The sequence below is a fragment of the Annulohypoxylon maeteangense genome, assembly GCF_022496945.1.
Source record: "Annulohypoxylon maeteangense strain CBS 123835 unplaced genomic scaffold GGS22scaffold_25, whole genome shotgun sequence".
Lineage (NCBI taxonomy): Eukaryota > Fungi > Ascomycota > Sordariomycetes > Xylariales > Hypoxylaceae > Annulohypoxylon > Annulohypoxylon maeteangense.
In genome coordinates this window covers 166428-189641 of record NW_025953272.1, presented here as the reverse complement: position 1 = coordinate 189641, position 23214 = coordinate 166428, and the positions used below count along the sequence as shown (strand labels likewise).

General features: G+C 47.3%; 4 protein-coding genes across 4 annotated transcripts; 3 read left to right on the top strand and 1 right to left on the bottom strand.

Moving 5' to 3' along the window:
• The first annotated feature begins 526 nt into the window (after positions 1 to 526).
• Positions 527 to 2652, top strand: GGS22DRAFT_82957 (uncharacterized protein). Its single transcript, XM_047968215.1, has one exon. It carries the CDS (start codon positions 965 to 967, stop codon positions 2555 to 2557), a length of 1593 nt encoding a protein of 530 aa, XP_047814395.1. The 5' UTR covers positions 527 to 964; the 3' UTR covers positions 2558 to 2652.
• Positions 2653 to 3701: 1049 nt separating this feature from the next.
• On the top strand, positions 3702 to 6483 carry GGS22DRAFT_174695 (uncharacterized protein). The gene is made up of 2 exons (XM_047963135.1): positions 3702 to 4882; positions 4941 to 6483. The coding sequence occupies exons 1-2, from the start codon at positions 4424 to 4426 to the stop codon at positions 6024 to 6026; spliced, it is 1545 nt and encodes a 514-aa protein (XP_047814394.1). The 5' UTR covers positions 3702 to 4423; the 3' UTR covers positions 6027 to 6483.
• Positions 6484 to 7243: 760 nt separating this feature from the next.
• GGS22DRAFT_174694 (uncharacterized protein) lies at positions 7244 to 8746 on the top strand. Its single transcript, XM_047963134.1, has one exon. The coding sequence runs from the start codon at positions 7646 to 7648 to the stop codon at positions 8384 to 8386; it is 741 nt and encodes a 246-aa protein (XP_047814393.1). The 5' UTR covers positions 7244 to 7645; the 3' UTR covers positions 8387 to 8746.
• Positions 8747 to 18706: 9960 nt separating this feature from the next.
• GGS22DRAFT_82917 (plasma membrane calcium-transporting ATPase) lies at positions 18707 to 22506 on the bottom strand. The gene is made up of 2 exons (XM_047968214.1): positions 19741 to 22506; positions 18707 to 19684 (listed from the first exon to the last, which is right to left on the bottom strand). Exons 1-2 carry the CDS (start codon positions 22387 to 22389, stop codon positions 18785 to 18787), a joined length of 3549 nt encoding a protein of 1182 aa, XP_047814392.1. The 5' UTR covers positions 22390 to 22506; the 3' UTR covers positions 18707 to 18784.
• Between the last annotated feature and the right edge of the window lie 708 nt (positions 22507 to 23214).

The window sequence follows — 23214 nt, the reverse complement described above, 5'->3', positions numbered from 1 at the left end:
TCATGTTGAATGTTCTTAGCATAGTCTACGAGCACTTGAGATTCACTTGCACCAGCACAATTCCGAACCATCTTGTTTTCATCTAAGACCATCACTTCATAGTTGAAGCTATCACCACCACTGTGCTTTTAAATGTGACTGGTTAGTTTGAGGAAGGTCATATGTAGGCTGGCAAGACGCGAACCTATAAAATGCAATAGCACACCTGTGCTTTTTAAATGTACACCACAACACACTTCCCATGTAGTTTCAATTATCCCTCAGTATATATTATTCTGTTGTTTATCTTAATTGAACTGGACATACATCTGACGACACGGCAATCACTAGATTGCGATTTGGATGTCCTTTTTCCTCTCGAGTTATGAAGCTGTAAACCTTCGTTCGATATGTCCAGTACAAGCTTACCTACCTGTAATCTCTGGAATTAGTAATCAATCGAGCACATAGATCATTGGGAATAAGGCTTTTTTTTTGGTAAAAGAAAATCCCAGCCTACCTACCTAGGTAGCAGAAGCCTCCCATACTTAACAATTAATAATACATCAAAGTAGAAACACTAACTTAGTGACTCTAGCACGCGGCAAATACCATGCAACACCTTTCAAAGCCATTTGAGCAACCGTCTAGTGGCGATAATAAGCGCCTCTCTTTTCCGAGTTGTCGAGACGACACTGTTTATAAGACTGGCGAACCGTCTATCGTGGTAGGGCGACGTGATGGTCGTTATCATTACGATTTAAACTGCGTGCCTCGTGGCTACCACTCCTCGCCCTCGTCCGTACTCGTTCTTCCTCTCCTCCTCCTATTCCTCTTTTCTGGAAATTTCCTCTCCCTTCAGTGGTTATGGAACCCCGCTCTCCCCGCTACCTATGGTTCAGCTCTACTTGCGCCATGACCGCTGTAAGCCTCTATATGAACGTGCCACCAATCTAACATTCTAGTCATTAGGCTACATTCTAACATGTCGACATGTATAAACAATAAAGAAGATCACGATTTTAATCCAATTTGGACTTACTCTGAGCGACTCGACCACAATACCGGTGAACCGCTAGATTCGCTGTCAATTCGAAGCGCTGAAAAGGTAGAAACACCTATACCTTTGCAGGAATCTATAAAACCCAACACAACCTCTCCGGAGCCAGCTGAGTTTAGTACTCGCGCAGGGCTCACGGATGTACCGGAATCTCCTCGTTCTTCATCTAGCGTGGATTCTTATAGCATATCTATAATATCTGTAGGGTCTATAGATGAGTCTATTGATGATGACTCCCCATCCGTCTCGGACTCATCCGTGGAATGCATTGGTCATTTAGGTTTTAATGACATAATTTATTCAGAAATCACGGCCCTTGTTCATGACCTGGTCGTAGAATATACGACGACGACCGGGGGGCAATATTTTGGCGGGAATGGGCAGATTACAGCTACATCTTCTGGTAGTCCGTTCACACAACATCAACAACCTGCCTGTTTGCCAAAGAAGAGGGGCCGTGTCCAAAAGAATAACGAGAATTCTGATGACGAAGACCTCCCTCGCCCGCCTCCAAAAAAGGAGAAGCAGAATAAGGGAAAAGACATCGCAAGGCATCTGGCATGTCCATTTGCGAAGAAGGACCCTATGAGGCACCATGCTTGCTTTTCGAAGAGGCTTTCCAGAATTAGAGATGTCAAACAACATCTTGCTAGAAAACATACGCCCGAATTTTATTGTAATCGTTGTTTAGCCATATTCCCAAACCAGAATAACCTTCAGGAACATATAGGAGATCCTGCAGGACTCTTCTGTACGCCGTCTTCGTTGCTAGATGGCATTTCACAATACCAGCGCTCACGACTGTCTTGCAAATCCAACCCAAAACTTTCAGAAGAAGAACAATGGTTTTCGATGTGGGATATCATTTTTCCCGGGTATGAACGACCAAAATCGGCGTACGTCGACTTCGGCTTCTCAGGAGACTTTTGTGCATATAAAGAGTACTCCCACCATCGGGCAGCTGCTGCAGTTGTCGAGGGATTACGGACCAGTAGCCTTGCAGGAATAGCTGCTGTGGACCAAAGCATGTGGGATGAGGTGCACAAAGTCGTTGCTGATAGGTTGGACTTGGTTTTTGAAGAATGGCAGTCGAATCAATCCGTAAATATGATGTCACGTTCAGACGATTCGTCCTCAAGCAGCCACAGACGAAGCATTCAATCCACGCGAATCGATGTTCCAGATACTCCCGAAGGTAGCGGAATTGGCGTGAACGGTCGAAGGATGTCTAACAAGGAGCAGGCACAATTGGACTCAGACGACCTGGATAGAGAGAGGAGGATACGTGAATACATGATGAGAGAGGATCCGTGGAGACCAGCTGATGGAGATGAAACAGTTCATCTGAACCATTCCAATCCTGATGGTGACGACGTCGATATTGGCTACGAAGCCTTCGTCGATCAGCATGATTCCGTGCCGATTTTAAGTTTTGATACGTCGGCCGACTATATTACCGACCTGGATTTCGGAGAGCCAACCATCACGGACCCGACAGTAGGGTGCGATCCTACATAGAAACTGTGCTTCTCACGACACTACGGCGCTGATATTGAACTTTCTTATATTGAAATTTATTAGGCTAGTAGATTAAATATGAAACTTGTATCCGAAAGCAATAAAATTGTTGAAAGGGGTCTTTAAATGAAGGGATTATTTTTGATTTGGGTAGGAAACGTTGACAGGTTTCAATAGAATCAATGGCACCTAAGAATTCGTAAGAGACGATAATATGTGAATCTCATAATGGAGGGGAATTCTCAGGTGGCATGGTGGGGTTACCAGGGTTACCACGTGATTTCGTGTTAAGATGGCCAGTGCGTTTCTAGACCGAACCAAGCCGTGAGGTACCTAGGTAGAAAAAAAAAGGCGCGCCATTTTTTGCATTTAGTTAATAATTAATATTCTCCCTCCCGCCTTCTGCAGTGGCTGCACTCGTCATTTTCATTCAGACAGGGGAGTGGTAGATCTCATTTAATAGTAGTACAGGTAGCATTACCTCCCTACCTAGGTAGTCTATGATGTTTCTGGATGGCTTCAAGGCAGCAAAATTATTGGATTCGAGAATACGTTTTTGTTTTAATTTCTTTTATTTACTTATTGATGTTTACGTCTACAATTGATGAATGCACGGGCATTTCACTTTAAAACAAAACTCTTCATGCCGCATATGATTTCGAAGGTTTATTTAATAAAATTAATACAATTGATGACAATCGTCTATAGGTATGTACCTAGTAGCAGGTAGGATGTACCTAATCTGCCAATATCAATTTCCTATGCGAGTGTAACCAAAGAGGTACTTCGTACGTTACGTAGGTACATACCTACCTACCTACCTGGCGCCTTGGGATTTTTTTTTTTTTTTCAAAGTTAGAATAACATTAAAGACCCCGGGAAGAATGGCGCTGCGAGGCGCTAGGATCAAGTAAATCTTGTTAATCTTAGCGCACATGATCCCCCAAGATGGCAAGAGAGATGGCTGAGATAGATGTCAGAGGCAGAACCGTGCACGCTACCGACGCTAATAAACCTAGTAAAAAACGAGAAGTCGCGCGACTTGACCGCGTAATAAGCCGCCAATGGCCTCCCACTATTCCTTCCCCTCTTAGCCATTCGCTACTATTGCTTGAGTTGACTTGTTCATGTTCCTTTGGTCCAAGTTCCAACTTAAACGTCACGAAAACGACAATTTCGCAACCTCAAACTACGTGTATGTTACATACTTACATGTAGATATATCATTCATTGGGCTTCAAAATCAAACCATTCCTGTTCTATCATTCTATCATCGAGTCAGTTTAAGTCGCGTCACGTCTATCGGGCCAATTCTAGATTTAAATGGAATAAATTGCCTTAAAGAGAGAGGTACCAACCATACCTAAACCATTCCCACTCTTTAAGTGCTGTACCTCCACGCACATTTCCCACATTCAACACCATATTCGCCGCTTTCGCCTATCGACTATCCTATGTCTCAGATTCTCTCTGAATGCTAATTGCTTACTACTATTTCAACGCGACTAACTACACTATACCCTATATTCAAGTCTAATGCCTCTTGACTTCCCGTGATTCCGCGAGATATCGGGGGATCTGACGACGTAACGCGTACGCTTCGCTAAGCAACATCAGCGCTCACAAAGGAAAAAATCCTACATTTGCTAGACGCGGAATCCTACGGCTTTAACTAGCATCTCGTCTTTGAGACTGCCTATACTTCTAAGACATACCTCGAAAATCGCGATTCACATGACAAAAATACGCGATTGATCCTAATCCATCACCAAATTATAGACGAGTCCAATTTGACGCGACGGCCTCGTATTGGAGCTTCGGCATTTCCCTTCTACCCCCTTCACCTAACCACTACCCACCTTGACCATGTCACAGGTCACCAGCTCAAGCATCTCGACGGGGCCAGGTCACCCCCCAGGTCAGCCTCCGCAAACGCAGAGCCAACCCAGTAGCCAGAGCCAACCGCCGTTCAACTTCCCTGGCAACAATTCGCAAGACACTACTATCTCTAATACAACCGATCGTATCTTCACCCCACCCGAAAGCGACAGCGAAGGTAGCAATGGGATTCCAAATGGTCGTGGATCAAGTCAAGAGTCCCAATCTCAGCTTCAGCTCCTACAGCTATCCCAGCTTGCTGCAGCACAGCAGAAGATAAATGAAGTAGATGGAGCAGCATTGAATGGCCAGTCTAAGAAAAGAATGGCCGACGGCGTGGTCAAGCACACGAGAAACAGCTCAAGCGTGTCACCGGTCCGGATTGGTCATTCTAGAAATACCAGCGCTGTGAGCGTAGCATCTACCGCTGGTAGTCGCATTGGAGAGGTAAATTATTACTCAAGGCTCAGGACTCGTTTTAATTTATTTGCTAATTCGATCGTAGCTGTCTGCTGAACTGAGAACAAAGCTGTCTTACGCGATGGTCAAGGTTAACAATGGCTGGCAAGGGCATTCCATTGACGAGGTCGAGTCGCTCGCGTCGCAAGCTGCTTCTCCCACTTCTAGTACTTCGACGTTACATGGTAGACACGGCGCGTCTGCAAGCCCACGAATGGCTATTGGTCCCATACGACATAGGGCTTCAAGCAATGCTACCAGCCCTATATTTCATCATCCTTCCCAGGGCCGCACCTACGAATCCTTCTGGAGAGAAGGCAATATGAAGGGGGCCACTTCGACCTCACCCATCTCCCAGGTGCCAACATTGGCCCCTCCTGCCCCTATACAACCGCGTCAACCGGGTCAGGTTCACCCACGGCGTAGTTCCAACGCAAGATTTGCGCCGGCCTACCTATCGCATCATGCTTCCCCCCACACGCCAGCTCAGCCGAGCCCACTACAAACCACACCAGGTCAGGGGTCTATCAGAACGCCTAACGTAGACCCCATACTCTTTTCTCCGCACCAGAACGTACGAGAACAGGAAGCGTTGGAGACACTGATTTTTATGAGCAGTCCAGGAAACTCGGCTAATGTTAAGCATGCATTTCCTTCGTCTATTCACTCGTCACAATCGTCGCAACCAGTGCAGCCGTTGCAGCCACCCCATGGTCGTGGTAGCGGACGAACAGCTCTTCCAACTTCAAGATTAGGATCGGCGGTCGAGGCTAGCAACCAAGGGCGGAAGAGCTTGCCGACGGCGCGACCTCAATCGCACCATGCGCCTCAAGTCAAACGTGTGGGGTTCGAGAAATCTCCGGGGAATTACGGTGGGATGGATATTGACGACCCGCACGGATCTCCGTATAGCAGGGGTACGCCCCGTCGCCGAACGAACGGATCGGCTCCGAGGCCATCTCTCTCTATTCCTGCAGGCCTTGGCGGATCAGCTCGGCCAAGAACGGCGCTACGCGGCGACGACATAGAACGGATGCTCGATCGTGTAGCGGCAGACGATAGCTCGGATTCGGAAGGGGAGATCCACCTCCCCCCTAGCCGAAGAGCAAACGGCCCTCCTGTTGGAGTCTGATGTAACGTTTTCTTTCTAGGCACCATTACGGCCGTACGTGGTGACAAGAGTTTGACCTTTTTTCCGTCAGTTGTCTCGCGTATATATCATTTCCTAAGACCTACCGTCTTGGGACAGGTTTAATTCTTGTTGTTGAATTTCGCATTCACGATCATGATGCATTAAGCTACCGGGGCTTTCATGAGATCACATTGGGACTAAAGGAGCAATCGGCTGCATTTATGGGGAGATTCATGGGCATGATGACGGGGGGAAGGGGCCTGTTGGAATGTATATGTTCAAGCCGGGGGTGTTTTATTTAAGCGTACCTCTCTCAAGAGGTTTGTCATCGGAACAATCGAATGCATATGTCGAAACATTTTTCATATTCACTGCCATATAAACCACAATCTAGTCTAGCGATCACATGTTTTAGGGGTTGCAATATAGAAGTCGAGCTATATTCACTCTAAACAAAGTTTGTGTTGAAATTGACATTGGTGAGAATCTAGGATGATGCTTGTATGACGGACGTTGATACACCTGGGATGCAGCAACAAGCAAATGAAACCATGACATGAACATTAACAAATGTCCCCACATGTTCCTGCCGCCAGCTCGCCATTATGTACGTATCCAGATAAGTATATTTCCTCGCCTCATGTACCTAGTAGTTACAAAGGAAGAATCGGTAGTCGGCAGCTCCGAGGAACAGCTTCAGGGCAGCTCCAGGGGCAGACGTACCTCCTAGGTTAGGTACCTAAGTATCCATAGATGTATGTAGATCTCTCAAGAACGTGGCAGCTGCGTGCAATGGAATGTTGATTATCTAATTCAGTGTCCAATGAGGCGCAGTATACCCTCTAGATGCGTAGGCTATTCCCCGCACAAAGGCTCCGCCACGGCTTAAGGTCATTCTTTTTGTTAAGTCATTTTTTCCTTTTTTTTTGCCGGGCAGCCGAAAGACCACCATGACACTCGCGTTCGGAAGAGTCGCCAAGGCATTTTTTCTACTATGCAAGCCACCAAACGCTGCCACAACACCAATCAATTAACTCGTGCAGTTTGCATTCTTCTCGACCAATAGAGTTCCGTACTGGCTGTCCGATTTCGTTGGTTTCGCCGCATGTCTCCAGTTTACGTAGGTGCTCGTAGGGTGGGTAGGTATGTAGGTACTACTAGGTAGGTACGTACTACCTAGTTATACCTAGTAGTGCTGTAGTAATCAGCTGCGAGGCGAAATGAACTGCGCCTCCCCGCCCTCGACACTAGAACACTAGAACTGAGAGACCTGCGTAAGCGCTTTGGGGCTTGTGACTGGTTGACTCTTCCCTATGATGGACATTACATCCATGGATGTCATCGTATTTAAGCTTTAGGTAGCCTTCCCTTTATTAATTTAGGATATCTGTTCTTGTTATTTCTTTCTTCCTGTCTTCATTCTATCCAACCTCAAATCACCTATAGACTTCTCTTAGACAATTCAAGAGAACTTACAAGAGAACCTACAAAGACACCTAGTATTTGTATAGATCAGCTAGCTTGTCAGCTTGTGTATTTTTTTCGTCCTTGGCGACGATCTTCGTGTCTCATACAATTCAACCTTGAGTCAGCACTCGAGTCAGCTTCGCAACACCATAATGTCAGCCGCAGACTATTACGGTAACAATGGAGGTGGCTACGCGCCGCCCCAAAACCAATCCTCATCACCATATCCTTCGCAACCTCAATACGCCCAACAGCCAAACTACGCCGGCGGTGCGCCTTCGCAGTCACCCTACCCCTCCCAACCCACCTACGCTCAATCCCCACAATCGCAAAACTACCTCGCGCCTTACTCCCAGCAATCCCAGTACGCACGCCCCGGATCCGCCCACTCGGACGCCGGCTACCCGCCACCATCCTACGCGGCGAACGACGGGACTCCCCAAGCGCGCCCGCACTCCGCCGACCCCTATAGCACGGCCCAGACACCCTACGACAACAACCCGAACCGTGCTCCCGGCCAAGAAGGTGAAGATGGCGAACGCGGTCTCGGCGCGACGCTGATAGGTGGCGGCGCAGGCGGTTTCTTAGGACATAAGCTAGGAAAAGGGAAGTTGGGAACGATGCTTGGTAGCGCTGTGGGTGCCGTGGCGGCGAATATGATTGAGCATAAGTTCGAGCGGAAGAATTCGAATCAGAGCCACCAGAGTCATCAGAGCCATGGAAGCCATGGAAGCCATGGACACGGTCACGGACACCATTCACATCATGGGAGTCATGGCGGGTCACCTGCTCCTGGAGGGTATTATGGTGGTGGGTATCAGGGAGGTTCGCCGGGGGGGCATCATCACGGGCACCACCATGGGCATCATGGACATCACAGTCCTGGGTGGTGAAGGAGTGGGGAGGTGATGTAGAAGGGGGAAGTTATGAAAGCGGGGAGATATACCTGCTATATAAATTTTCCTTGCTATGGAGATAACTACATACCTAGAATTCCTGCAATGGCGCTCCGATTGATTCCGGTACTAGATTTCGGGGTTTCTCGAGCTTTCTATACGACTTAGGGAAAGAAAGAAGGAAAGAAAGATAGGGGATAATGATGATGTTATGATAGGCCTTAGGCGGGTTTGGTATCGGGAATCTGGTCTGGCTCGGTTTGGACCTGCTTGTTGTTATATATCTATAGGGAGAAATAGTTTGGATAAGGGCGGAGTATGTTTTGATAGATGGATATAATGACATTATTATTATAATATCCCCCCACCCTTGTTGGGTCTGCTGTGATATGGACTAGTATATAGCTTAAGTTTAGTACCTAAGGTGGCTCAAAGAAAAAAGGGGGAGGGGTAATAAAAAGGGGTAAGAGAAGAGGGGGTTCATGCGTGGGTCGATAATTCTAAGATCCTGCCATCCCGCCGTACCATTTTTACAGTGGAACCAACACACTAAATCCCCTGTAAAGTACAGGGCACTTAGGGCTACTAATTAGGCCATGAAGTATCTAGTTTCATACAGGATTACGCAGTTATGTTAATAAGTCACATCCCGGATCAAGCCACAGTCAAGTCACAGTCACATCCATTAGTGAAGAGATCATAAGTTGTGTGCGATATGAAAGAATGTCAATTCTGTATCATATCATCGCGTCGCATTTTATGCTTTGCGTAGTGTTTTAGTCTGTAGCATTAGAGAGTGCGGTGGATGTTCCGCCGTCTTTGCATCAGACTATTTCAGGGTTGTTGTGGACAGGAGTCGAGAATTTCATGTCGACTTGTCCCTAACCCCCTTCCCTTCGAATCTTTCACCGATTCTGGGAGTATATTCGCCTTCCAGCTATCCTTCGCTATCTCTTCGGAGAGATACGGTCCACGCGATGACTCGTGGATGTTTTTATGTAGTTGTGTCGTTTTTTTTTTAAAAAAAAAAACAACGTCCATTCCCCTATTATGCTTCAGGGTGTAGTTGTAATGTCGAGTTATTTAGAATAGCAGGCGACTAAATCGATCCTATGATCGCTTTGGGTGATATCATCCTTGGCTTTTGGTATAGTTGTCCTTGTAGGTACAAGCCCGGAGGTATGGTCATGGCCGAGCAGAGTGGTTGGTATTTTTCGGTTTAGTTGAGAGGGGAGGTAAGAATACCTCGTTCGCTAAGGTCGGATAGCTTCTCAGTGATAACTGATCTGCCATTGTTTTTTTTTTTTGGTTGGTGTGAAGCTTGCCTTGTGATGTTGACTAGCCGTGATAGTTGACTTGATGAAAGACGCTGGCCTTAAGTTGGTTGGTTGTTTTTCGTAGGCGGCAATGAAGTCGATATTTGTCACCGAAAATTTGATAGCTGCGGGGACCATGGAGATTCTCCCATGGACTATACTCGCTATTGCAGCCTTGACTCTATCGTAATATGCGCGTAAATACCCTCTTAAATGTGTGTCGTTGGTTTGTCAAGTTCGACGAGGTTTTCTTGAGACTTGAGGTCTTCTCCTTGAACCACTCTTCTAGTACCTCCATCTAGGATGATATTGTTGCGAAAGCCAAATAGGTGATTCTAATCGCGTTTCTTCGGAAATATCCTGTCGATGGGTGCAACTATCTCATTTGTAGTGCTTATCGTCTTTGAGGTTTTGTGCCTGTGGAAAGTTATTAGTAAATGGGAACTTTTAGTCATTCGTGGAGATTGTCTTACAGATACCCCTAAATCTTCCACCTATGCATTTACCCTTCGTTGAGTCGATAGGTAGATCATAATTACAGTAATTATGAGTCGGGTTTATGATGTGAATGTGCCTTTTAGAACTTTGTATGTAGGATTGAGCTTCAGATTTTTGGGTTTTTGTATTCTGTGATGCATTGGTTAGTTATACTGCTTTAGATCTCATCAAAGAGCTCTGATTACTTACCATAATTCAGATTCGAATCATCGGTGACTCGAACTTGTATAAAGTCGGTTGGTTTTTATACAATAATTGTCGTTTATTCGGACCCGCTTCAAGCAGAAAGGTGCCCCTGGCACGATGCTCAATTCGGCTGTCGTAGTAATATTTCGGATCCGATTTAGGCCTTCCCCCTTTTCCAAATGCCTTCTTCCCTCTTCCTATTCTCCGATCGCCTCCCTTGTCCCCTTTCTCAATTGCGTTGAGTTCAGTTTTTTTTTTTTCGTTTTTTTATTTTTAAATTTTTTTCGATTTATTTATTTTGTTGCTTTTTTTTTTTTTTTGCCTTTTTTTGCTTTTTTTCTTTTTTGCCTCTTTTTTTTCCCCAATAATATCCCACGATAGCTCATCCATATGGAGCTTTTCTTTGATAGCCCCCAATAACGAAAGAGAAGTTCACTTTAGCCTACCCCATTTAACTAAATGTTTCTTCGGGTAAGACAGACCTCTCCACCGCATAATCCGAAACCCCTGTGAATCGTTGGTGTCGATATGGTCGAACTCTTGCCACTCGAGCCGACGAACGGATCTCTCAAGAGAGAGGAGCAGAAAGACGATGAGAAATGAAGAATATATGGGTCGAATAGGGTGCATACTCAGACCTTGCCATCAGCCTGGATTTGTCTTCTAATATGGATTATCCTCAGCTCTTGCCATCGAGTTGGGACATCCTTTGTTAAGGTCAGAGCCCTGTTATTAGGCCGACAGATATAAAGAACCGCCAAGATATAATGGATTACCGGACTCTTGCCACTCGAGCCGGTTAATCAGATATATGAGGGGGGAGGGGGGGTGCGGAGAAGAGGTATGAATGTGAGGCAACGGTAGCTCGTGCTACTCAAGGCGAGCTGCTCTCCGGAACAAACTGGACTTTAACTAACTGGTTTGTGCTCGCGCACGACCAAATCCACAAAGGTCTGACCTCGCGGTCAGCCTGCGATATGTTCTAATAGCAACTCCCGAGAGTAGATAGCAACAAGGGCCATATACCCCAAGACGACGAGACACCATACAGATTACTTCTTTGAAGGTCCCCCTTTCTTCGGAGGCTTCGGAGTGAGGAAAATGTTCGGCTGTTTTCCCGCTTTTAATCTCCGTATGCGATTCTCGTTGGCAATTTCGCCCCGCCAACGGCCCCAGACCTCGTTGCGGATTCTTGCCTTGTTCCACTTAACCGCTCTGGGGATGACCTGCCTCCATCGTTGAAGGACTGTTTGGTGATGATGGTATATGTCGATGTTCTTCGAGATGGTCTTAAGGCGGGCGTCGTCTTCTTCGTCCCACTGGTGTTCCGAGGGGTTCTTGTGTTGATAGCCCTGATCGTCTATCCAAAGGAGCCGCTCATCCTGCTCCTTCTTGATGAAGGCGCGATCCGCCGCCAACTGCTCGCCACCGAAGCTGAACGTCTGTTTCGATCGTTCCGTCGTGTCTGGAACTGGCTCAACAGCTGGGTGGGAGACATGGATGGGCCTATTCTCAGCCTCCTTCTCCGCGCGGGTCTTGCAAGGTATTAAAAATGCCTTCGGAATGCAATCGAAAGCAGGCGCTTGGATTGTGCGGGTACCCGTTGGTGTAACCTGGTTGAAGGGTGTGTTACGGGTGGGACCCGTCGGCGTTGACATGTAGGGATGAGGCTGTACTGGCGTTGGCTCGACAGTGGATGCCCCTAGAGTTGGGTCAAGAAATGACACACCGGAGACCATAGCCACGTCCTCTCCGGTTGACATAGCCGATCTCCGCGTCGGGGTAGATGGTATGCCTGGTAGGTCCCCGTCCATCTCGAAGTCTCCAGTAGTGGGCGGCAGTGAGGAAATCTCCGAGGGGCGATCTGGCATATCTACCTCTGGCGATGTTGGCACTGTGGTCGCACTGGCATCACCCTCTAAACCATCCTCTATACCATGTGCTGGCACCTCCTGGCCCAAATTAAACGTGAAGCCTACTTCAGGTACCCCTCCAATCACCGTTGGTAGCTGTCTGAGGTTCATATCTGTACCAACGGTAAACGGATTTATTTCCTGACCATACCCATCCCACCCAAATAGGAGCGGCTGCTTCGCCATTGCCTCTGCCGAAGCTTTGATGTAATCATCGGGAAGTTCGCCCGACAACGCCTTGTCTAGCATATCACTCAAAGACCCCTCTTCGTATACCTCTTCATCCGAGTCGAAAGAGGGATTGGACCTAAAATCCATCCGGGCCTCTTCTTGGGGGATGAAGTCCGGTGTTAGCATCGTAGGGATGATCGGTGGTTGCTCCATGATGACATCTGGCATGGAGTCCTCTTCCATCACAACCTCTCCCATATCGACCTCTGAAATGGAGTCACCTAGCATTGGGTCATCTGGCATAGAATCCCCTAACACGGCGTCCCCCAGCATGGGGTCATCTGGCATGGCGTTCCCTAACATGGGGTCATCTAGCATAGAATCCCCTAACATGGGGTCATCTGGCATAGAATCCCCTAGCATGGCGTCCCCCAGCATGGGGTCATCTGGCATGGCGTCCCCCAGCATGGGGTCATCTGGCATGGAGTCCCCTAGCATGGGGTCATCTGGCATGGCGGCGTCCCCTAGCATGGGATCATCTGGCATGGCGGCGTCCCCTAGCATGGGATCATCTGGCACCGAAACTACCAAAGTGTTTTCCATCTCGATCTCAGGGGCCTCTAAGGTATTAGAGTTCCCCAGGGTCTCCCATATAGTAGGAAGATCCCGAAGCTGCTGTTCGAAGAGCTCACTGAGATGGGCTAACTCTAAATCCAAAGCCGCGGTTGCGTCATAGGTTCCGTTGAAGATACTTTCGGCCACATCATCCCCTATGCTCTGTTGAGGCATCGACTGACCCTGAGGCCCTGACCAGGCCATTGGACCCCCAGAATTTAAACCGTTGAAACTGAAGTCCATGTTGTAATCGGGGGTTTCGGTCAAGGCAGGGGGAGTAGCTAGCGAATTGTTCGCCTCTTGGTTGATGGTAGGCTGAGCAACTGTTGGCTGGACTACCTGCTCAAAGCTTGGTTGCTCAGTGGCGAATACTGTTGGCGAGATACCCGTAACCATGGCGCCAGCGGGTTCGATGTCCATCTGCTCGGAGGGCTCAGAAGGTTCAGTATCAATGATGGCTAGCTCGGTAATGACTGCATCGACAACATCGGGATCCACGACATCCAGCTCGGCACCGGCTGACTCGGGAATAGTTGAGGCAATCTGACTCTGACGTCCTGGCCAGGCCATTGGGCCCCCAGAGTTTAAATCGTTGAAACTGAATTCCACGTTGTAACTAGGAGTTCCGGCTAAGACAGGTGTCATTGGATTGCCAGAGCTTAAGTCGTTGAAATTGAATTCCATGTTATGACTAGGAGTTCCGGTCAAGACAGGTGCCATTGGATTGCCAGAGTTTAGATCGTTGAAATTGAATTCCACGTTATGACTGGGGGCTCCAGCCAAGACAGGTGTCATTGGACTGCCAGAGCTTAGGTCGTTGAAATTGAATTCCACGTTATAACTAGGGGCGTCGGTCAAAGCAGGAGGGGTAGCTAGTATAGTGGCGGGCGAAGCGATGTCGGTATCCTCCGGGACAACCATAACTATTGGAGTCTCTTCGGCGGCAGCGGTTTGTACTTGGCTGATAGGCTCTTCAGTGACAACAACCGTATTGTCAGTACTGGCGGCGACCAACTGCTCAGCAGGTGTTTCGGTGATGATATCAGTAGTAGTGAAGGTGCCTTCAATAATGGCCTCCGGAACGGGTTCTAGTTCTTGGGCCTCGTCTTCCAAAGTAATGGCGGTAGTAAGAGCTACAAGGTCTTGTTCCTCCGTAACGGGGCTCGGCCTCTCGTTGAAGGTCTCTTGGTAACCTTCTTCCACCTGGACAGTGGGCTGCTCTTCCACCTGAACAGTGGGCTGCTCTTCCATCTGTACGACGGGCTGCTCTTCCATCTGTACGATGGGCTGCTCTTCCATCTGTACGATGGGCTGCTCTTCCATCTGTACGATGGGCTGCTCTTCCATCTGTACGATAGACTTCTCATTCACATGGACAGTGGGCTCCTCTTCTACCTGTACGACGGGCTCCTCTGAGGGCATGACAGATTCCTTAGGAGGCTGTTGATAAGCCTCTTCGATAGATGTCTCCAAGGGCTTGGCAGGCTCCTTGGTAGACATTTCGGTACTATGTATGCGGAGGGGCTCCGAGGGTATGACTGGCCCTTGGAAAGCGCTCTCATCCGCCGGCTTTGCGAATAGTTCTACCATCGCACCCTTGAGATCTAGGACGGCCTTCTCCATGATCTTCTCCATGGTCTTTTCCATGGTCTTCTCCATAGTCCGTTCCATGATTCCCACCATTGTTCTCTCCATTGTCTTTTCAATGGTTCTCTCGAGAGTCTTCTCGAGCGTCTTCTCGATTGACTTTTCGACAAGCTCGCCAATCAACTTCTCAGAAGTTTTCTCGACTGGCTTGTCAGCTGGCTCATCGATAGGAACCTTGGGGCTGGGAAAGAGAGATCCTTCGTCGGTGGCGCGGTTTGCTGCAAGCTGAGCCCTTCTAGCCATTCCTCGCAGGTATGCGCGGGATTTGACCGGCTTGATGATAGGCTCATTGGAATCGGGAAGATCTGGTAACATCTCAGGCCCGAGACCCGATCCGAGAGCTAAACACAAAGGCCTGAATGGTTGCTTCGGGCGAGAAGCTACCTGAGGACGGTCTATCTGTGTTCCTGCGTTAGCCATCTCGGAGCTGACCATGGTGCCAGCATCGACGAGACGGTTTTCGGTCGGATCGATCTGAGCTGAAGCATCTACCATCTTCGGCTTTGGCTTCGGCTTCGGCTTGTCCGCACCACGACGTCTGCTCGGTAGGCGCTCATGGAGAGTGCAGATGATCAGCACAAGGTCGCTGTATCAAAACAAATTAGCAATCATTTTCTTTAGGGTAGGAGTGCTGAGATTACAAAAGAAAATCTTTCAAAACATAGTCATTGGAAAGGATAGCTTGATAGGGAATTTGAAGGTGACAGGGAGAATTGGACTGAAGAATGGGAATATATTAATGTGCGGTGTTTGAATATGTGGTAGGTTCACAGAGGAAATGATGGAGAGGTAATATATATAAAGTTGTTATTGGTGATTGGATGATGTTGATGATGAAGTGTGACATTTGATAATAATGTTAAGAGATGAAATAGGCATGTGATTTCAGAGGGATAGAGTAGTAGACACGAGAAGAGGACTTGATAGTACTTACCGTAAGGCGTGACCAAGTGCGAGGAAGATAGAGTCGGGTATGAAATTGGTGCCCAAGACCGTGAAAAAGGTAAGGGTGAACTCAATTTCGTCAAGGAATAGGATCGCGTGTAGTACTTTTACTACCGCGATGGTATTCGCCGCCGGTCGCTTCAATCCGCAGAAATAACGACAAGCGCCCATTAAGGCGATGCCATAGATCTGGCGGGCGATATACTTAGCGGGGAATGTGCTAATGGCGAGAGAAAAGGCCGCGTTGACTGCTAGCGAGGCCATGTTCTGGCCGAAGTTATGTCCGTCGTTTCCGGATTCGAGATACATGGCCATGATGATGCCTGCGATAGCACCATAGAAATTGGCGCTCACCGCGTCGATGGCGAGGAAGAAAGGAATGAGGATTGTAAATGCATACATCTTGCTTGACGGACAAGATGAGGATGGATGGGGAGACGGAGATGTGTAATTAGTACACGAAGAAAATTTATCCTTGAGCGGTGATATTGGCTCAGGATAATTGATGTTAATGCGCTTACACCGCGCCACAAGTAAACGAAAACCTGATAATATCGATAAACCTGGCAGATCCAGGCGAGGGGAGGAGAGAGAATAAAGGTGAGTAGGAGGTGGCGACGTGAGAGGATTAAAAATCGTGACGTCTATTAAGAGTAGTAAGGAGTTCGTGAAGAAGAGAGAGAAGAGAGAGGAGATGAGAAAGATCGGTAGGCTATGAGATTGTGAAAGTTTGAGTACTTAGATGTTTCGTTTAATCGAAAGCACCTAGCAGCTGAAACTGTCGAGATAGCGCATGGGGAAAAAGAAGAAAGAAGGATTGAAAAGTGAATAAGGGACCGATGTATAAGTAGGAAAGGGTTGTGACTGACCCTCGAACTAAATCAGCCGAATCACCAGTGTCCCGGGCGACGAGATCAGTCAAGATTCGCATGAGCCAACCAGAAATCAGTACTCCAAACTCTAAAATACCTACTGCCTAAGGTACCTACCTAATGTACTAGGTACAGTACAAAATTTTCCTTAATGGATTGAAGCTTTGTAGGCTTTATGTGGATACTTCTAGCATATTATCTATAATATTAGGTGTTAAAATAGGTAAGTACTGGCCAACGTATCCACCAACTAGAGTGAGGGCATCCTAAATATTATTTTCCAACTGTGTGAATACATATATGTATCCACTACATAGTGATTTACCTAGTACTTTTCTTTTCTTTACACCTAAGTAGGTACTGAATCATTTCTAACGAAATATACATCCATACTGTAAAGTCGAGACCGATAATTGACAGCCAATCATCACCACACAAACGAGTAAAAACTAACTTGACTATGTACACATGTACTATGATAGTTGACACGGTGATTCTAAATCAGTAAGAAGAATTATTAATACCCGTCTAGAAATTGAAGTATCTCCATGTCAATGAATAATTAGTACGATAATCCATCATGTGTCCACGTCTTTATTCAATAATAAGGATAAACTACATATTGATTGATATAGACAGATATTCCTCAATTCGAATTAAATCTTTTTCTACAATATATCATATCTAAAACTCATTTACCACCAATACTCGTGTAAAATCAACTCCCATCTCCTGCTATCTGGCGAAGAGAAATGCGATAATGGAATCTTATGGATGACTTGTAACAGAGAACATGTTCTGAATTTGATAATTTCTTGGATATAAAACATCACCGGTACCTAGTGAATCTCATTCTATTTCCCCTAATAACCGAAATGACAACATGGTAACCGAAACAAACTGACCATCAGTCACGAAGCTGACAAGTATAAGTATTGATGGTTTAATAGTACATGTGTCAACTTTCGATATTTCCTTTGAAATCGATGTTATGGAATATCTGGTCAAGTTACAGTATGAAGCAGCATACATTCATGCTGATTCAGGAGACGTGAAGTTAGAAGGGGGCCTTGGCACTTTTGTAATTGGTCAAAAGATAGGCCCACTTCCCGATTTTAGTGTCCGATAGATCTGGGGTACATATCTACATATATGCAGATCTATAATCTGGGGAAAGGCGCTATACCTCATTTATCTAATTCTTGTGCTTGGGCGATGTGATCTTTCATTTTTTTTGGGGGCGATTTTCTTCCCAAATAGGTAAGGTTGGCCGAAGTACGTACCTAATTCTTACCTAATCACACGTTGATTTACGTGTGGATAATTGAGGTACAAGCTCGGGTGTACACTGTGCCTTCAAGTTGGCGGGCAAGTACATACTGTACTACACAAGCCACAGTATTAGGTACATATGTAGAATCGTAACAACGCATTGACCACCGGATGAAAAATGCCCTGCACATGCGTACTGATGTTTTTACAGCTGTCAGACTCCACCTAGAGACAATTCAATCTCGCGTCGCATTGATACCTACATTAGGTATCTAGGTATCCAATCATCTGAAAATACCTACCCTCGCTTCCATTTACCTCGCAAATTTTCTGCCCACCGATTGTTGCTTCGACGCTTCTACAGACATTGGAATTATGTCATGGGTGTCGGCCGGCTGACGTAATGAAGGCGCGGGATGGTTACATAATCAATTAGAATCCATTCCAAGTTCTTGTTTCAGATCCAACTTTAGAACTTGGAAGAAACAGCATCAATTACTCTCCCTCAGATTCTCTGCTAAAAACACCAGACTTTCAACTATCTTCCACGCGGAACTGCGTCATTTCCGGTACCCCGGCGCGATTGGCACCGGAGTCAACAGCAACTTTCCCCATGTATCCCCGGATCTAAAAAAAAAAAAAAACTAAAAAACTCGACATCTCTAATTTAGAGTACCTGCTGCCTAGTATATATACTATACCTCAGTCGCTTTAGTACATACCAATGATTACCTACTAGGTAGGTACCTATCCATGTTATCCCCTATAACCACAACGCTGAACGGCGCTGAACGGCGCTGACACCACTATTCTCACGGCCTTTGAAGAGGACTCTAATTAATGAAATACGCACGGTTGTCCGACAACACCCAGGTCTTAAATGCTTCAGGTAATATATTTCGTTCAATCGTCACTATCTACAAATTGTCTATCTATAATACATATATATACATTCATAATTTATCTCCGTCCTTGTTCCAAGTCCTCTATTATTTGTATTTCCGGTGCGTTACTGGGATGGAAATAGTCGTCACCCTCGGATACAACGATCTCGGGACCTCTTTCTCTCTCCCGAGATTCGTCATTTTCTTGTGGCTTTTCTTCAAGTTTTTCTTCAGGGGTCGATTTCCTGGTCCTCTTGAATAGTCTACTGAAGATGGCACTAACCTTGTTATATAGGTTGGCCAGGTACTTATATACTATGACGACTGGAGTGCCAACCGTCTTGGCGATCGCGGCAAACCACGCGTCAGGGAACAGGCGAACAACGATAGCCCACGGGAGCGAAACCGCGGCTGCGATGACACAGATGGCCCATTGTGTGCCGTCTATGGCCGTGATCTCGAATGCGGTTCCCCCAACGAAAATGATAGCGATTTGAGCGCCGATCATGATACAGTTAATCAAAATGAAAAATTTGTTGCGATGTACACCCTCGAATATGTTGAATTTATTGTCGAGGCGGCGGTTGTTGAACTCGTTGAAGATCTGCATCCACACGAATGTGTTGAATACCATGGTCTTGAGCTCGGTCTGTTGCAATTCGTCGTCAGGGTCGTAGCCCAAGATCGAGGAACCTGCGAAGTATAAAACGAGTGTGACGGCGAGTTGGAAGATGGCTTGTCCGATGATCATCTTCCACATGTTTGTCGTAATGATAGGAGCGCTTTTCGGCTGGGGTAGACGGTCCAAAACTCGTTCGGTAGGGGGGTCAGTTGCGAGTGCTAGGGCTGCGAAGGTATCCATGATGAGGTTAACCCAGAGGAGTTGCACCGCGGTAAGTACGGAATGCGAATCAGGATCGGCCACGGCGGAAATGAAAGCAAGAAGCACGGCGGTAATATTGACAGTGATTTGAAACTAAGCGCAGGTTAGTACCAGATTGTCTTGAATTACGATTCATCATTCGAACTTACCTGAAGGAACTTCTGGACGGAATCGTTGACAGCTCGTCCCCATTTGAGAGCAGTCAGAATAGAAGTAAAGTTGTCGTCCATCAGTACGATCTCCGAAGCCTCCTTAGCGACCTCAGTTCCACAGATCCCCATCGAGAACCCGACATCAGCAGTCTTAAGAGCTGGTGCATCATTGGTACCATCTCCAGTAACAGCTACCGTTTCTCCAAGAGCCTTAAGTCTTGCAACCAGGACTCTTTTATCCTCAGGTGATGATCGTGCAAGTACCTGCAACTTCGGCAGTTTGGCATCCATTTCCTCCTCGCTAAGCCTCCTAAAGTCAGGGCCTTCCATAATAAGGCCATCCGTATAGATACCACATTCCGTGGCTATCGCTTGAGCAGTCACGGCGTTATCGCCAGTTACCATGCGGACGACAACGCCAGCCTTTTGTGCTCTGCGGACAGCCTCAGGAACTCCAGGTCGAACAGGGTCTTGGATGCCGACCAGACCAAGCCAAACAAGGTCCTTGAGCACCGACTCGAATTTCACGTGTCCATCTTCCACCTCGGCGTTAACAGGAGGCCACTGGATGAAATCCTGGTAGACAATTCCGATGGTCCTAAGCGAGCCCTTCGCGTAGGAATCAATGACGGATTTTAACCCATTGCGGTCGTCGATAGTCAGGGTACTGGTAGCAAGTGACTCGGCATCTGCCTTCTCGCTACAATAATTAAGGAGAATTTCAGATGCTCCCTTCACCAGGAGCCTATATCCAGATCCATCTCGCAACTTTATGACCGCGCCCATGCACTTCTTGGCTGAGTCGAAAGGCATCATCTGCACAACCTCTTCGTTTGCTCGAGCTTCAGCCAGGGATTGCATACCCAGATGATCCCTGGCTAATTGGAGAAGTGCTGTTTCGGTCTTGGAACCTATAAATGTGAATTGGCCGGACTCCTCGCCCTCGAATGCGGTGGAGTTGATTGCCACGGATTGTACAACGGCATCCTTGGTCTTCTGGGAAATATTGGATGCCCATTGAGAGATGGTTTGGGTATCAGACTTCTCGCTTTCGGATTTAGTGAACGTCGTCTGGCCAAAGGTCCCAGCCACGACTGTCATCTTATTCGTAGTCAAGGTTCCGGTCTTGTCGGAGCAAATGGCGGTGGCGTTACCCATAGTTTCACAGGCGCGAAGCACACGTACGAGATTGTTCTCCTTTAAAAGTCTGGTGGTGGCGAAGGCCAGCGCTAATGTAACCGCCAGGGGCAACCCCTCCGGCACAGCCACAACGATGATGGTTACAGCAACGATTAGAATGTCTAAGAAGGCGGAGGCCTTCTCCGAGCTCGTACGGGCGTCGGTTGATAGATTGGCTACGAAGCGAAATAGGAGGACGAAGAATAGAAGGCCGGCCGCAGCACCACCTAATTTAGCGATGGCAACTGCGAGTCTTTCGAGCTTTTTCTGTAGCGGAGTCGCCTCGATATCAGTTCGGACAGACATCATGATCTTTCCGAAGCTGGAATGCACGCCGACCGAAGTGCATAGGAATGTACCAACTCCTTCAAGCACTTTGGAGCCTGAAATGATGAAGGGATCTAGACCTTTCTGATTCGCCCCTGATTCGAGTGCTATCATGACCTGTTCGCCTGGTGTCTTCTTGATGGCGTCGGATTCACCAGTCGCTGAAGATTCATCACACTTCATATCATGGCCGCCGATGAAAATTCCGTCGACGGGAACCAGATCGCCGGGCTCGAGATGTAGGACATCTCCGACAAGGATATCGTGAACGTTAATCATATAAGATTTCCCAGACCGGATTACCTTGATCTCTCGGTCTTCCTTTTTAGCGTTGAGCCTTACGAAAGCTCTTTCTTTTTGCCAGTCGTTGAGGGATCCCACGAGGGTGACTATGAGAATGGCAATGATGATTGCGACACCCTCAACCCAGTCGACGGAGGGCGGGTCTCCTGGTTCAGGTACCGTTCCTACAGTTTCGTATATGCCCAATGCAAGCGATATTGCTGCCGCTACCGTCAATAAGATGATGACCTTGTCGTTAAAAGCGTTCCACATTAACTTCCATATCGGCGTCGCCTTCTTCGCCGGTAAAACGTTCCTCCCAAAAACTCGGATGCGGTCAAGAAAGGAGTCAGACTCGGGTTTCGACGTTCGCTCCGGTAACTCGAGGAACTTATTGGATGCCCTTCTAACAGCTTGCTCGAATGTGACAGATGTTCGCACCGAAGTCTCGTCCATACTTAGGCCGGAATTTATATCAGATTGCAAACCCCTTGTTATCCCGGAAAGTCCCCCCAAAGCCCAAAATGCAGGTAGGGATTTTGGATTTTGAAGCTTGCCGAGTTGACCAGGACTGAAAGCGAAGGGGTTATTCTCCACGTCGAAATCATTTTCTGTACCCGGATCTGGACGGAGAGCCGCATCGGGGTCCACCGAAATCACGCTTGATCCACAGTCGGATTGTGCTGGTGTCAGGAAGGGGTTATTGGAGTTAGCTGGCGTTAGAAAAGGGTTCGATATATTCGATATGTTAGAGACGAAAGACCCTGGTGTCATCACTCTAGTTTCGTTTGTATCGCTCCTCGGGCGTGTTCGTGTGTCGACCACCAACATAGGAGGCGCAAGACTATTACTCGCCATGTTTATATGATTGAACCACGGAAGTGTTTATATTGTATAAAAGGGTAGGTAAGTATTGTTAGGAGGTAGTAAGGTGAGGGAAATGAGGTAAAATATTGCTGAAGACTTTTTGTGTTAAGTAATTTGGCTTGACCATGACAGTTCTTGAGAGCCGGGTCACTCGGTGAAGATGTATCAATATAATATGTGAATAGCGATGGGCTATGGTGGTGTGAGGCCACTTTAGACAAGGCACATGCTGTCCTTCAAGGCTCATCAAATTTCCACTTTGTACCGAGGGCGACAAGAAGAGGCAGGGAAGTCGACACAGACTCCTATCGCCAAAGGTTTGCCTAGAACGACCACGGCTCTTGGATCGCGGCTGTGCAAAGAGGGGGGTCGCTGGAAGGCGATTTTGCCGAGCTGATAACTCAATGTTCCGGAGACTAGACGGTGGATCCGTCGTAATGCGTTCCACACTTGTCTTGTCACTTGTGTCGTGATGTGGTTGCTACCTATATTGATGGGAGGGATAAAGAGAAGCTATGATAATAAAGAAGAGCGCAGCTGTTTGACAAACTGTTGAGGGTTTCACATCACCTGGCTTAGGCGCAGTTTTCAAAACGTGTTCTATGGGAGTCTGAGAGATGACGAAGGCGGGCTGTGTAAGAATACCTTACGTGGTGGTGAGAGGCGAATGTTGGGTTGGAGGCCGCATTTGCTTCATAGATAAAGGCATCGCCATGTCATCGAACCCGAGCTGCGCGCCAGCAGACTTCTTAGAGAGAATGTAGTATAAGTTAGCACTCGATGATACTGGGTATGGTGAAAGCAAATCTCCGGTTT

Coding starts and splice junctions, on each gene's coding strand:
- GGS22DRAFT_174695 (XM_047963135.1), top strand. CDS start 4,424: ATGTCACAGGTCACCAGCTCAAGCATCTCGACGGGGCCAGGTCACCCC. Junction 4,883..4,940: donor CTGGTAGTCGCATTGGAGAG/GTAAATTATTAC, acceptor ATTCGATCGTAG/CTGTCTGCTGAACTGAGAAC.
- GGS22DRAFT_82917 (XM_047968214.1), bottom strand. CDS start 22,389: ATGGCGAGTAATAGTCTTGCGCCTCCTATGTTGGTGGTCGACACACGA. Junction 19,685..19,740: donor CCGTCCAGAAGTTCCTTCAG/GTAAGTTCGAAT, acceptor ACCTGCGCTTAG/TTTCAAATCACTGTCAATAT.
- GGS22DRAFT_174694 (XM_047963134.1), top strand. CDS start 7,646: ATGTCAGCCGCAGACTATTACGGTAACAATGGAGGTGGCTACGCGCCG.
- GGS22DRAFT_82957 (XM_047968215.1), top strand. CDS start 965: ATGTCGACATGTATAAACAATAAAGAAGATCACGATTTTAATCCAATT.